Consider the following 13050-nt stretch of genomic DNA (forward strand, 5'->3'; position numbering starts at 1 on the left):
CTCTCCAATATGTGCGTCCTTTCTTCGGGTCCTTCTTGGCTCCTCGGTTCCCGTGCCAGACGTTAATAAGCATTGTGGCTGTCCAGAGCCGCGAGGTTGCGCTGCGCCCCGGACTCGTACCTTTAGGCGGGGAAGAACGCCCTGTTAGCGGTACTCGCTCTACTGGTGGACAAGTGGACCCCCGATGGAGCTCTTCTTGGGACGGAGCCTAACTAGAGCAAGGCCATCCGATCTGCGCTGCCTTCAGCCGGGTCTTGGCAGTAGGAATGGACTTCTGTTTCGACCAGGGGTCCTCCCATGCGGCTGTACGAGCCCAACGCGCTCCCCTGTCCCGTTAGTAGGGCTGGCTGACCCCCTTTGATATCTCGACGGACGATGGACATTGGCGGTGGCGTCCCGGGAGGTGTGACTATGCCCGGAAACAGAATAACCCTCTCCATGGGTATATCAGCTTCTGGGCTGTTATGACTTACCTACCTACCTATTAACTTGGATAAGACTCCCATGCCCAGGTCCACCTGGTCTAGGGGCGAAGTTGCTTGATCTCCCCATCTCGGTAACTCTCTCTCTATAGCCTTACGCAGAGGCTTCACTAAGCAAGAACCACATCGGGGTGGTAGCGGCTGTACACCGCATACCTACTACTTTTACTTGCGGCGCCATGCGTTGGGGGCCTTTTTTCCCAGGAAGATGGATGTGATGAGTGCACCTACCTACATGCTCACTTGCAGCAGTGGGACCATCCTCTCTCGTTCCGACGGGGGCACTGATCATCCATGGGCTTGCCACACAATAGGCTGTAGGCAGGGGGCTTCACAACACCGAAATTAAAAACAGAAGAGTTACCTACATTGATGCCAAGTAGGTTGGACACAAGACTAACCAAGGCTAGTGATGGGATCTTTCTGACCGCGAATAGGATGTCCCACTTGAGGACTTCTGGAGACGAGGTATAGAGCCCACTACGTTGATCATCGGGACAGTCATACGGGTGGGAATTCGTCCGAGTTCCCGTGCGCCTACCAAGGCCGCCAGTACGAGGAATACGATCATACTCGAGGTCCCAGCACCATGGCGACGAATGGGCAGGTATACATCGTCACCCCGTCTCTGCAGCTAGCTGTGGCCTGCCAACTAGGTTGGGCTGTTGGCTTTTCAGCCCTTCCCGGCCCGCTCAGCGAACTACCGCGTCTCTCAAGGCTTTTAATAAGGCGAGCCTAGGTAGATGGGTTTATGATAAAAGGGGAGAGGCCTCCGTGAGATGCGTGCATAGGACTTTTCTTCAGGGGCACATCCCCGGCTTAACCTCACACCGCGAATCTAGCTCATCAAGGGCCTTTTTGTGGTCCACTACCAAGCTTGCCGATTCATCTCGAGCATCCCCTAAGCACGATGCGTGTCCCGATTCTTCTCCTGCTCGGCGTGCCGGCCGCTATGGCCACGGCACCGCTGGCGCGGGAGGGCCTGCCTCAAGGCTTTGCCCAGACGTCCAACCTAGTCAACATATTCGCGGCGACGTGTGCGGCGGGCAAGGTCCGGTGCGAGAGCGGCTGCATGCCTCTCAACGGCGTGTGCTGCAAGGACGGTTCGAGCGAGTACTGTCTGACCGGCTACTACTGCATCCCCGGTGCTTGCTGCCCCTTGGGTAAAGTGTGCAGCGGCGGAAACGTCGGGCCAGCCACGTGCGCCGTAGGCGAGAAGACATGCGGAAAGCTCTGTATGCCCTTCGACGGCACGTGTTGCTCGGATGGGCTTCACTACTGCCCGAACTTCGGCACGTGTACCAGTGATGGGAAATGCTGCAAGCTCGGCGACAACTGTGACGGGAGCACCCGCACGACCACCCGCAGAACCACCCGCACGACTACCCGCACGACTACACGCACGACTACCCGCACGACAAGAACAACCACGCGATCACTTGACGACGCCGAAACCCCCATCACCAGCACGAGAATTAGGACGACATCGACGAGCTCAACTTCCTCCAGCAGCAGCACCACCACCACAAGCACTCGCTCTAGCTCTAGCACATCCACCAACGGCGAGGCACCCGTGACGGCCGCCCCCGACGCCGTCACGACGAGCGTCTTACAACAGGCTGGCGGCATCTTCACGGCCGACGGCAGGTTGGCCGCGGGTCTCGCGGTCGCTGCTGCGTTGCTCGTCTAAGGAACATGACGTTCTGCTGGGAGACTTGCTGGCTACGAGCGAGAGCGCGCGGCGGGGGGTTAATTTTGGAGGAGGGCCCTAGCTAGGTAGTAGGCGAAGATGACGATATTACGAATTATACCCAAATATGTAGACCTTAATGAAAGCGAGCCATCTCTCACCAGGTACGGATTTTAATGGGACGAATGCGAAAGCCGGCAATACAGGTGTCGTTCCTTCGGGGTGGGCGTTTCTTTTGTCATAGTCTCTTCACGCCGAAGCAGTGCGGATCGCAAGTCGGTAAAAGCACGGCAATTGGTATTTGTGTACGCGTGGGAGAGGGATAAATATAGGTAGGTAATTGAATGCCGATTTGATGTGGTTGATGGTGAGCCTTCTGAGCCGGAGCCAATGCTGAGCTAGATATCAACGTCGCGCGGGTTACGTGACGGTAGCGTAACTTTGTTACCTGTCGATACCTGAGGCACTGAGCACGAGTACATGACGTATCATAGGTAAATCTAGCGTAACGGCAAGTCTGCCCTAACGAAGTACCTAGGTACCTTAAGGAGCACCAATGGCCCGCCGAGGCGATTCCGTGACGTCACCAGTCGCTATCATGGAGAGCATGTCCACCTCAGTAAACAGCTACGTCTGGTGTCTTCGAGCCCTCCAACATCTGACTTGAGGGCCAAGTACCACTGTTTTTACTGAAGCCAACCCAAGGTCTCAATTGTTGGGAATCCTAAGAAGCAGCCCACAAGAAGAAGAGAGAATACCTGCAGGAAACAGGAAAGAGAGAGAGAAAGGGGGAGGGAAAATGCCGACTATAACGACTGCTACGACTCTGCGCACCGCTTCCCGCGCCGGCGCCAGAGCTCTCCTACGGCAACCGACGGCAGGCCGTCGACTACTGGCCACGACCGCCGCGCTGCCGACGCGCCCGTCCGCGGCAGCGCGAGCGCCGTACAAGGACGACATGGACCGGGAGTCGCTGAAGCCGAGGTCGCGGGAGAACACGCAGAGCGGCACGGACGACGAGGTGGCGGCGAAGCGGGACGCGGCCTACGGCCCGCACAAGACGGACCCGGACACGGAGCGGCGCGCCGCGGCGGCCGAGAGCGACGGGAACCCGCTCGACGAGAGCCCCGCCAACAAGGAATTCGCCGAGGCGGGGCGCGGCCACGCCGAGGACAAGCCTGTCGGCCCGCAGAAGCAGAGGAAGGCCAGCGGTTTCGGCGACGCGCCTGAGAAGGGGAGGCCCATGTGACGTCTGTGCGTCGGCCGGTCTGGAGGCGAGGCGGGACGGGCGGATATCTAGCGCTGGTGAAAGGGAGGAAAACCTGATGCTGTACATTCCCTAGTTATACATTGTATCGCAGCAGATTCTTGCGCCGTGCTATGAATCACCATCGCATCTTCGTGGTCGCATGCACGCATCTCTTTCGTCATCGCACTCTTCGCGAGGTATGACCATAGGTATCTAGTCTCTCCCTGTCCCCTCACCCTTCTCCCCGCCTCGAGCGCCGCCCGTAATCAGCCGTACAGCCCGTCCACGTCGTCGAAGTCCTCGTCGTCGTCATCGGCCGGTTTCGGGACCTCGACGGTCTTCTTCTTGGTGAGGTCGGCGCGGCACATGGGGCAGGTGCCCTTGCTCTGGAGCCAGGGGCCGACGCACTCGAGGTCGAAGCGGTGGGCGCCGTGGCAGGGCAGCTCGACGACGAGGGGGTAGGGGTCGTCGAGGAAGCGCTCGGCGCAGATGGGGCAGGCGTCGTCGGCGGCGGCGGCGCGCTCGAGCGCGCGGCGGGGCACGCGCTCGAGCTCGTCGAGGTACGCCTGGCCGACGCCGCGGATCGCGTCCGGCGGCGCGCCCACGTCCGCCTCGAGCGCGCCGATCAGCGACTCCAGGAACCGCCGGTTCTCCGCCGTCGGCGCGTCCGCCGCCAGCGTCGCGAACTGGTCCTGCACCAGCCGGAACAGCGCCGCCGCGTCGACCGGCGTCGGCCCCGCGGGCTCCCGCCGCCGCTGGTCGCTCGCCGCCGCCGCGGGCGGGTCCCGCGAGATCTGGTGCAGGTGCGACGTGAAAGTCGCCATGTCGGGCCGTCGCCGGTGCGGCGGGCGCGCCGGCGCCTTGATGTTGTGCTCGACTGCGGGACGGAGAGCAGTTAGCTGAGAGAGCGCAGAGGAGGTGTGTGCGGGTGTGGGCGTCGCTGCCTCGCTGCCAAGACAGCTGGGCTGGCTGGCTGGCGTGTAGCTGGGACGGTCGCGGGAGAAGACAGCTGGCGCATACCTTCGTAGGGGTTGCTGGCCATGACGAGCGAACCACAGGCGGAACACCTGGCCCAACCTGGTTCGAGATGAATCGGGCGGTCGGTCGAGTTGGCTGTCTACGTGGGAAGGGAAAGGGAGGGAAAAAAAAAGGATACGCGGCAGCGCGGTTGGTGGAGCTTGAAATTGGCCCGAGAGCGGCGGAGTGGACGTAGGTAGATAAGGCGAGAGCTTCTCGCAGGCAGCCGCACCTCTACGTAGTGGCATCGCAGACAAGAAAGGCACTTTCGTAGGTAAGAGTGCGTGCGGCTTACTAACACAGGTCCGCCTAGCTGCAAGTCCCTTTAATTATCTATCTATGCAAGTATCGGGGGGTTATTTACCTAATGAGGTCTGTCCATCCCCTTTATCGTTCATCCCTTCGTGAAGGCGACCAACAGTCGACAACTTGACCGCATTCAGGACGTAGTTGATCAGAAGAAGCAAATTTGTGTCGGTAAACCACTCTTTGGGCTATATGACCGGCTCTCGTCGACCTGATCCTATACTGCCTCGAGGCGACCGTTGGTAGCGTTGTGATTTCAAGTACTCGGGGACTCTCTCGATGATACCCAAAATCGCCTTCCTCTTCCTCCTCTTCCCGCGCTATCGCACATCATATTGTAATTATTTGTCACAGCAACAACGAGATTGCGTTTAGGTGTTCATGGTGGACCATATCAGCATCCACCGAAAGCACTGTGTTGCGACTTCTTAAAATTGTCTGCCCGCCAACACACCGAAACGTTCACCTAGGTATCTTAATTCCTAAGGGGAACCAGTTCGCGCTGAAAGGCCTGCTCCCTAGCTCCTAACGAGCTCATTGTAACACTGCCTATCCTTCCGGCCCGGTGCTATGATACATCTAGAGTCCCAGAGATGAGAGGTACGGCCGCGCAATAAAAGAAAAGAGGATATAGTAACCGATGGGTGCCCCTTACGTATTTGCTAATCGATGGGAACACCAAGGTGTCCCGGCCATTCCTCGACGAAGAGGCTAGTTGAACAATTGCCTTTATGCCCCGGGAAACTCGGTTCCTGCAATTACTAGCTTTGGGGATCTTCTCGGGAATTGCTTGCTTACCAAGGTGCCGTCAACACTGAGAGTACGTGGCGATAGACATCCCCTCTTTTCCTCTGTTTCCTCCGCGTATATCCGTATTGCTAACGTTGTGACCCTTCTATTGCCCTTATGTGAGTTCCATTCACGAGGGTCTAACGGCTGCTGGTCACCCTTCGTCCTTCGTAGTTACGGGGTACAGTTGGAGTAGCCTAGAATAGCGTGTACCAGGTCGGGTTTTATTGCGTACTACAGATTTTAAGTGAAGTAGATCCTAGCAAGGGGGGATAGCTTCGCGAAAAGGCTATGCGTGTATGCCCCTATAAAATAAAGGTGATATTATATTGCCTGATGGTCGTGTATCATGTTATAAGTTGCTGCCTCGGGTTCTTACTACCATGGTCCTTACCTGACCGCTAGGACTCGTCACGAAGATCTTGTGCCTAGGTGACCTTCTCTCTGTCCACAACTCAGGGTATAATCGGACGTGTAATCTTAGCCGATATGCCCACATTGTCTCTGCTACTATTTTCTTACACGGGGTCGAGTCTGACCGTAGGGCCTGGTATTACTTACCCGTGCGGGTAGCAGTAATTCGATTAGCCTCAGCCTCCTCGTTATCCTTGTCTGGCCCGTTCATGATCTGTGTTTGTGAAAAGGCCATCCAGGTTTCAGATTCGCTTTGCTTTTCCATATGGAGCCCGATAATACTTACATATAATGGGTTGGAAGGGGGTGAGGAGACACCAAACGTCGGCTGGTGACATATCGTCCCTACCAGGCAAGGAGCCGCCCTATATTTGTCGACAATTAGGGGGAGGGATTGGTCAGCGTGGAAATTGTGGCAGGATATACACGATAAGCATGCCTGTTCGTTGCCTCCAGGTCCTTTTAATAGCACTCTCCGATGAACACCAAGAAGCAGGGGTATGCATATGTGTACGTGTCCGTGTCCGAGCGAACCGAGAGCAACAGCTCACAGATTTTGCTGGTCCTCTGAGTATTTATTTATATAATAAGGGGGAAGGATTCGGCACAATGGCCGCCGAACTGCCTCTCATGGAAACCATTGCTGCTACAGCGACGCAAGGCAGTTCTAGACGCTTGCGATTTCGTATCTGGCCTAGTCGATGTCGAAATCGATATCGACACAGGCCACATCATGTCAGGGTGGAGTGGGACTCCGTAGATGTATGTGCGCGTCTTGCTGCTCATCACCATTCTTGGACCGTCCGAGGCCTGCCTACCCACAGACTCGGCAACGCTGCAATATAAGATGAAGCTATGCCAAATCTCGGCCCGAGGCTCTACCCGTTTGTGCCACCGCTCTTTAGGGGGGGGGGGGCTGAAGAACGAAGTGGCGCCGCACACGATGGCTTCCGTTGATATTGTGATGACCAGGGTTATCCAACACAAGTAAATGGACCAGCAATGTGGATTCGGAATTGTCGCGCACGTCGCGGCCCGTATGCTCGGCAAGGGATATTATATCTCTCAGTTGCCTGACGGCATTTAGCTGAATTGCTTTCCAAGCCCTCTAGTCTGTTATTGTGTTTTCGCAACCGGGGATACATGACGCTTGATTTTCTCAGGAGTGTGTCGTGGTGGATGAGTATCTAACTTCTTCGTCTGTTTGTCAGGTCGTCTCGCGGTCGTGGAAAGGATATTCTTCGATCCAGCTGTTGTCGACATAGCTGGGTATCCAGGCGCTAGATAGCGCAGTATTCCGCGTCTGGATCTCGTTCCCGAATCTTTCTGCTGTATACTAGCCAGGAATTCGCAAAAGAGGATGCATTTCTTCGGGTGGGAAGCATAGTCTTTATTAGCCATTGATTCAACCACCACCGCTCGCCGAATACGTCGGTGATAGTGTGCTCTTACTAGCCGGTTGTCGGGTATACTTCCATCCTGGCCGATTCCCCCCGATAGCGATATTTTCTCGAGAGTTTTAATACGCGGGATTCCTCCTGCAGCTGCGAAGTTCGCGGTGAGCGAGCGACCTATTCATTTCTCTGGCGTATAGTTCGCATAGACGATGAGAGGTAGTTGTGACTTGTCGATCCTGGTTGTTCTTTGGGATGTGGTCTCGTATTCGGCGGTTTTGAATAGCGCAGGCTCTCTCTCTCGGCATCGGTATCGTGACCTTGACAATACATAGTTAGCTATCGAAATCTCGCGTCGAGCGCTCGCACATAGCCGGTTGATGGATGGTGGCTTGCTCACCCTAGACGTGATACTCGAATTGAATGCCTTTTATGTCTATGCGAAAGCCAGAACCATGGATAGGGCCGCCAACGACTCCACAGCGCAAGACGACGAAATTTTTTTTTCTCGTTAGACCCGAACCAGAGTAGCGTTAATATGGTCACGTCGCATGGCCCTAGCCGCCCACGGCGCGGCTACTGACGTGATACTTGGGGTTTGTCCTCGGCGTCGGTAAGATCGATGTTAGTTGGGGATGGGATTTGGTGAAGGAACCGTTGAAAGCAGTTGGCTGGTACAGGAGTAAACTACCGGAGCGGAGCACGAAATATCGTTACATCGTCTATATTTCACACACGACTACCAATTTAGTCCTCCCCAGCAGCAGTAGTCCCTCGACGCGTCTCAATAAACCTCTGCGACTATGTTTCTCGATGTGTCGCGACAAATAATTACGTTTCGTCTCGCGTGTATTAGGTTTCTCGATTTCGCCTTCGAACGATCCCGGGTTCTTTCTACTTCTCGACGAGTAATCGGTGTCTATTCAACGTAGTGCTCTGGCACAATGGAGTATCCCGTTTCAACGCCTAAGGTATGATATGTGCCATGTCGTTATGTCCTCATCTGATGCGAGAGCGGTTACCAAGATTAGATCTCGTTCGACCATCGAATGGCCGTAGTAGATGACGTTGTATTCCAAGTCCTCAAATTTGCGTAGGGATTCGACACGCTAGCGGCAATTCGGCAACCTGCGCTAATTTCCCCCTCGCTTTCATCGTCGGCATAGGTAGGAGGCAGACCCTCGTGTTATGGTCGTTATTTTCCTCGTTGACTAGCTCATCGTGACCAGGAAAGAAGCAGATACCCGTGGCGGCTTTCGATAGTAAGGGGAGAGTTGATCGTAGAAGAATTTACTCGGAGATAGAGACTGCCTAAATTGGGACTATTTGTAAGCATTTACCAAGATCTATCAAAGCCTTCTAGCTCGCTGTCGCTTACCGTGCCGCGAGTCCAACTCCCCCACACTCGTAGATATGCGTACCTACGCAGAGCCTCACCAGATAACGAGGGTGGATATGTTATCACAGGCACGCAAGAATGGTATTCTGGGAGGCCCCATCACAGAGGTGAGACACAGTACCACACTTAAGAACCAGCTGGGTGGTATTATATCATCAACTATTATATCACGTACTGATCAACCACACAGACTACTCTGCATATACGTGTAGCATGGAACTCTGCGCGCGCTGGGACCCCCCCTACCAGCTGCAGAGAAACATACGTGTTTCACTAACGAGCCTACGTTTCTATGTAGCAATTCTGTACGACACGTCGTCCGTTCTGATGTTGGCAACGGAACCGATGCTCCCCGGCATCTGCACATGAAGAAAAGAGGCATACGAGATGGGGGCACGGATTCAACAAAACGGGAGCTTGCCGGCAGTTGGCCAGATTCTTTCTACCTTGCCTGCACGTTAGCGAAGCCGACTTCTGCCGGACAGGCGGATCAGGAGGCCCATCCCCTAGAGTACCACGGATTACATCTCAACAACCTTCGTTGCAAAGCTCGGCACATATCACCTAAATCTCTACTACTACGCTGCCGAAGCCACGTAACGTCCCCTCTCGTAACCCTACCTCGCACAGACTTAGACGGTACAGAGGGCCTAGAAGCCTAGGAGACAACTGAAAGCCCAAGAGGAGGGTGGCTGATTTCCAACCTTCTCGCAAAGCTCCGTTCGTGGCTGAACATGGGATTGGCATTACCGCGCCGGCGAAGAAATCTCAGAACAGAAGGAAGCTTTAATACTAAGTAGTGAAACCCTATGATCCTTTAGTAGCCATGTAGAAGCCCCTGCTTCGCCGATTTCAGTGTGAAAAAGATCTTCTGTCTATCCCCGGGTCTGTCCAGTGATACAAGGCCACGTCCGGTGTTTCCGGCACCTCTCCTAAGGTCTCGGTTCGAAAGGGGGGTGTGGAGGCAGTGTCAGTTGCGAACGACTCCCTCCCTTCGGATGAGGAGAGATTTTCAATTTGGGTGAATTCGATCCAGTGTTGAATTTTAGTGCCTAGATAGTTCTAGATAGCGGCCGTCGACCCAGTCTTGCCGGAGCAGTGTGCCCATGCGACCCCTGAGACAGCGTGGTTGACTCCCCCCCCCCCTTCTCCCAAAAAAAAAAACCCTTTACTTGGAGTCTTATTAAATATCCTTTCTTGCTGGCCGGTCGGCCAAGGCCGTGAGACGGTTATCATGGTGAGACTAGCCATGCCACACGCTCATTGACTCGCCTCGGCATAGCAAAACGGGAACGGGTTCCGTCAATGCCTTCATCCTCACAATCCTCAGAAGCCCCACAAAGACGTTGACAAGAGCCGAGAGGACGGGAGGGATGTGTACGAGAGATGAATGGGGGCGTGAAGTTCGTGCTGAGATTGTAACCCCTACGGACTAGTCCATCGGATCATCATCCCCGGACTCATCGCCTATTAGTACAGACGATTCCCATGCACGTTGGGCATCAATTTGCGACCTCAACGTCCCAACCCAAGCCCACTGTAATAATGGTATTTGTTATTGCATCGTTGTCAGCCCTGTTTGTGGCTCTCACGAACCAAGTTATTTTCGAGCTAATGGGAATTCCGTCCTGGATGACGCGCGACTTACCAGTTGTCTAACGACCTCTCCTCCTCTAGCGACCATCGTGGGATGGGCATCAAGGGGCCTTAAAGACCCTGCCAGCCGCTGAGGGAAACGTGCTTAACTATCGTGGCTAATTAGGGACGTTATTTCCGACAGAGTCCTGCTATTAAGGCGTGAAACGGGGTGGGAACTTGTGCAGATAGTAGTATCGCTATTGCATACCCTGCCCGTTACTGATGCCTGAACGAGAAGACCTCCTATCCCAGAGCGAATTGCGAGGCCACACAAACATACACGGTTTTCACCGCGGCGGGTCTTACGCGGGATTTCTCTCATTGAAAGGGGTATCTTTCCGAAGGTGCTCGCCCCCTTATGGGTCTTAAAGGGGGCCACGATCCCAGCCCGGCCCTTGAGGCAAGCCGCCAGCCGGCAGCAACGTCTTAGGACCTATGATATTGTGGCCCCTGTATCAAAAGAAGTCCAAGTAAATCCGCAAGGTTTCTAAAATACCACCGGAATTCCTAGATACCCCTTGTGGCACGTTCGCTCCAGCCTCGACGTGCTCGATGTGACTGAATGTGCTGGGCTTAAGTAGAAACGAGATGTCTAGATAGTGACTGCATGCATTGTATTGATATTACCTATTAGACTCGAAGATCGTTAAATAGAGTCTTCAAGAAGGATTCTCGGTAAGGAGAGCGAGAGAATCGGCGAGAGCGAGAGGCGAGCAGTCTTCCTCTTCCCCGCCGAAGACACTTGAGAAAGGGAGGCGGGGGACGAATCCTTATCGGATATATCAGCGGATCTTCAAAGCTGTGATGCTCCCAGGAGACGATTCCCTTTTGACCAAACGTATGGGCTGCCGTTATCTGGCTATTAACTACGGGCCGTAAACTCAAGAAGGGGGAAGAAGCCGAATACGACTACACGCCGAGGAATCTGTCTCGTTCGAAGGGGGAGGCTTTGAGGTAGAAGCGTTCGCCCCAGGGCGGTGTGCTGGGTAAGGCATCCGAGAGTTGTGATCGCAATCCGAAAGGACGAGTGTTTCCGTCGCTCCAGCGGTGAACTCATTCGCCATTCACTATAATAGATGCCGCTGTATGTGTTCACCACCGTAAGCAAGTCCACTGAAAGTTGCCCCCCCCCTGTCTAAGCATCAAATACATATATGTATATAATACTGGGTAGCTACCGTACCTATCCCCCCCTCCCCCTACTCCGTCTACATACGGACGTGATCTTTTCTCGAGAGTGTTTGTGCCTGCGGCGGCGCGCCCAGTATCGGTCGGCTAACGGGTCAATTGTAGTCGATTTCGCAATAGCATATTTAGCTGCATTGCTGCTGGGCGTTGTCCTACAACGTGGTATTGACAAGCACGCAAACGATGACACGGTTGTGGTATCGAGGTGCTGTCATGTTCTCATGCTATCCCGGTTGAAATCGATTAGGGCTGTCGAAGTTGTATGTATGGCCTCTCATGCACACACACACACGCACACGGTTGTTTTGGCGGCTGCACGAAACGGCGCTCGAGTCTACGAAGGCTAGGCTCATATGCACGTCAGCGTAAACAGATTTTTATGGGGAGTGCAACGGTAGACATAAAGGGTCTGAAGAAGTACTCGACAACAATGGCATCTCGAGCTCGAAGGAGGCTTGACGCATAGGGTCTAGGCGCTTGTCTCGAAGTCCTTGCGTGGGCAAGGGTGGTGGTTTGTTATGTACCTATCTACTATACATATTTGCACGTGTGTGCTTCTCCCACGTGCCGCGGCTAGCACAGCATCACGAACTCAAATAACGATCATACCATTCGGTGAGGGGACGGGGGAGGAAAAGGTAGCCTGGTTGGCGACGACGTTCATGGAGATCGATTCTGGACAGGCGGCGGCGCCGCGGACAGTAAGCACACACACATGCCTACTACCTACCTACCTATCTACATGCGTGCTGGGACGACAATGCCGAGCAAGCAGCGAGGAGCTCCCGCTCGGGCATTTCTGATGCGGTGTCCCAGTACACCGGATGACCCAAAGAATGGGCTTTGTCAGGGGTGGCATTGGTAAGTGCCATGTAAGGTCCATTCACTGACAGGGGCCTCACCGGTTCTGGGTTCGCGTAAGGTAGCATTGGACCGCCTCGACGTACTACTGCGCACATCCACACGTATTAGTTAGCGGATGGGGCACGGATGACAATCCGCGAGCCGCGGCGACTGGGACGCTCCCTGTCTGACGGAGTGGATTCCGTAGACCGACACCCGAGCTTCCATCAATGGGAGACAGCTACCTAATTCAGACAGTGTGTTATCATCAGATGACCACGTTAAAAGGGAGCGCGCGTACGATATGGCCGAAATGGTCTTTCGACAGCTTGGTGGTGGCGAAGATTGGACAAACAAGTGCTAAGTCTACCGAACCCTCCGTCGCGTGTGCCGATGGGAGTGGGAACGTGGGAGACGCTACTGGGCCCCTTCTTCACGATGGCCGTCTTGTGTGAATGCTTTTAATAGTACATACACAGCGTACGCAACGTGGTCGAGAGCCTTGATCCCGGAATGCGTCGAGATTTGTGCACTGGCTCCCGGACGGCCCCATCTGTAGGATAGGTAGATCTGACGACATCGATATATTTTATGATTCGGAGCCGAGATGGGCCAGAGTCGTTGTGCGATTCGGTATCTGC

The 13050-nt window shown here is 54.7% G+C and overlaps 3 protein-coding genes across 3 annotated transcripts; 2 read left to right on the plus strand and 1 right to left on the minus strand.

The window, feature by feature from the left end:
- Window positions 1-945: 945 nt before the first annotated feature.
- GGS23DRAFT_361503 (uncharacterized protein) lies at window positions 946-2572 on the plus strand. The gene has a single exon (XM_051513246.1). The coding sequence runs from the start codon at window positions 1393-1395 to the stop codon at window positions 2170-2172; it is 780 nt and encodes a 259-aa protein (XP_051374651.1). The 5' UTR covers window positions 946-1392; the 3' UTR covers window positions 2173-2572.
- Window positions 2542-3575, plus strand: GGS23DRAFT_361454 (uncharacterized protein). The gene has a single exon (XM_051513245.1). The coding sequence runs from the start codon at window positions 2972-2974 to the stop codon at window positions 3419-3421; it is 450 nt and encodes a 149-aa protein (XP_051374652.1). The 5' UTR covers window positions 2542-2971; the 3' UTR covers window positions 3422-3575.
- A 112-nt stretch (window positions 3576-3687) lies between these two features.
- GGS23DRAFT_594099 (uncharacterized protein) lies at window positions 3688-4463 on the minus strand (the record flags this gene model as incomplete). Its single annotated transcript, XM_051518111.1, has 2 exons — window positions 3688-4298; window positions 4442-4463. 2 exons carry the CDS (start codon window positions 4461-4463, stop codon window positions 3688-3690), a joined length of 633 nt encoding a protein of 210 aa, XP_051374653.1.
- Window positions 4464-13050: the final 8587 nt, after the last annotated feature.

This window comes from Durotheca rogersii (assembly GCF_024521655.1).
Source record: "Durotheca rogersii strain YMJ 92031201 chromosome Unknown GGS23scaffold_4, whole genome shotgun sequence".
Taxonomy (NCBI): Eukaryota; Fungi; Ascomycota; class Sordariomycetes; order Xylariales; family Xylariaceae; genus Durotheca; species Durotheca rogersii.

What these genes read in the sequence shown, in the direction of transcription:
- GGS23DRAFT_361454 (XM_051513245.1), top strand. Translation starts at nt 2,972, where the DNA reads ATGCCGACTATAACGACTGCTACGACTCTGCGCACCGCTTCCCGCGCC.
- GGS23DRAFT_361503 (XM_051513246.1), top strand. Translation starts at nt 1,393, where the DNA reads ATGCGTGTCCCGATTCTTCTCCTGCTCGGCGTGCCGGCCGCTATGGCC.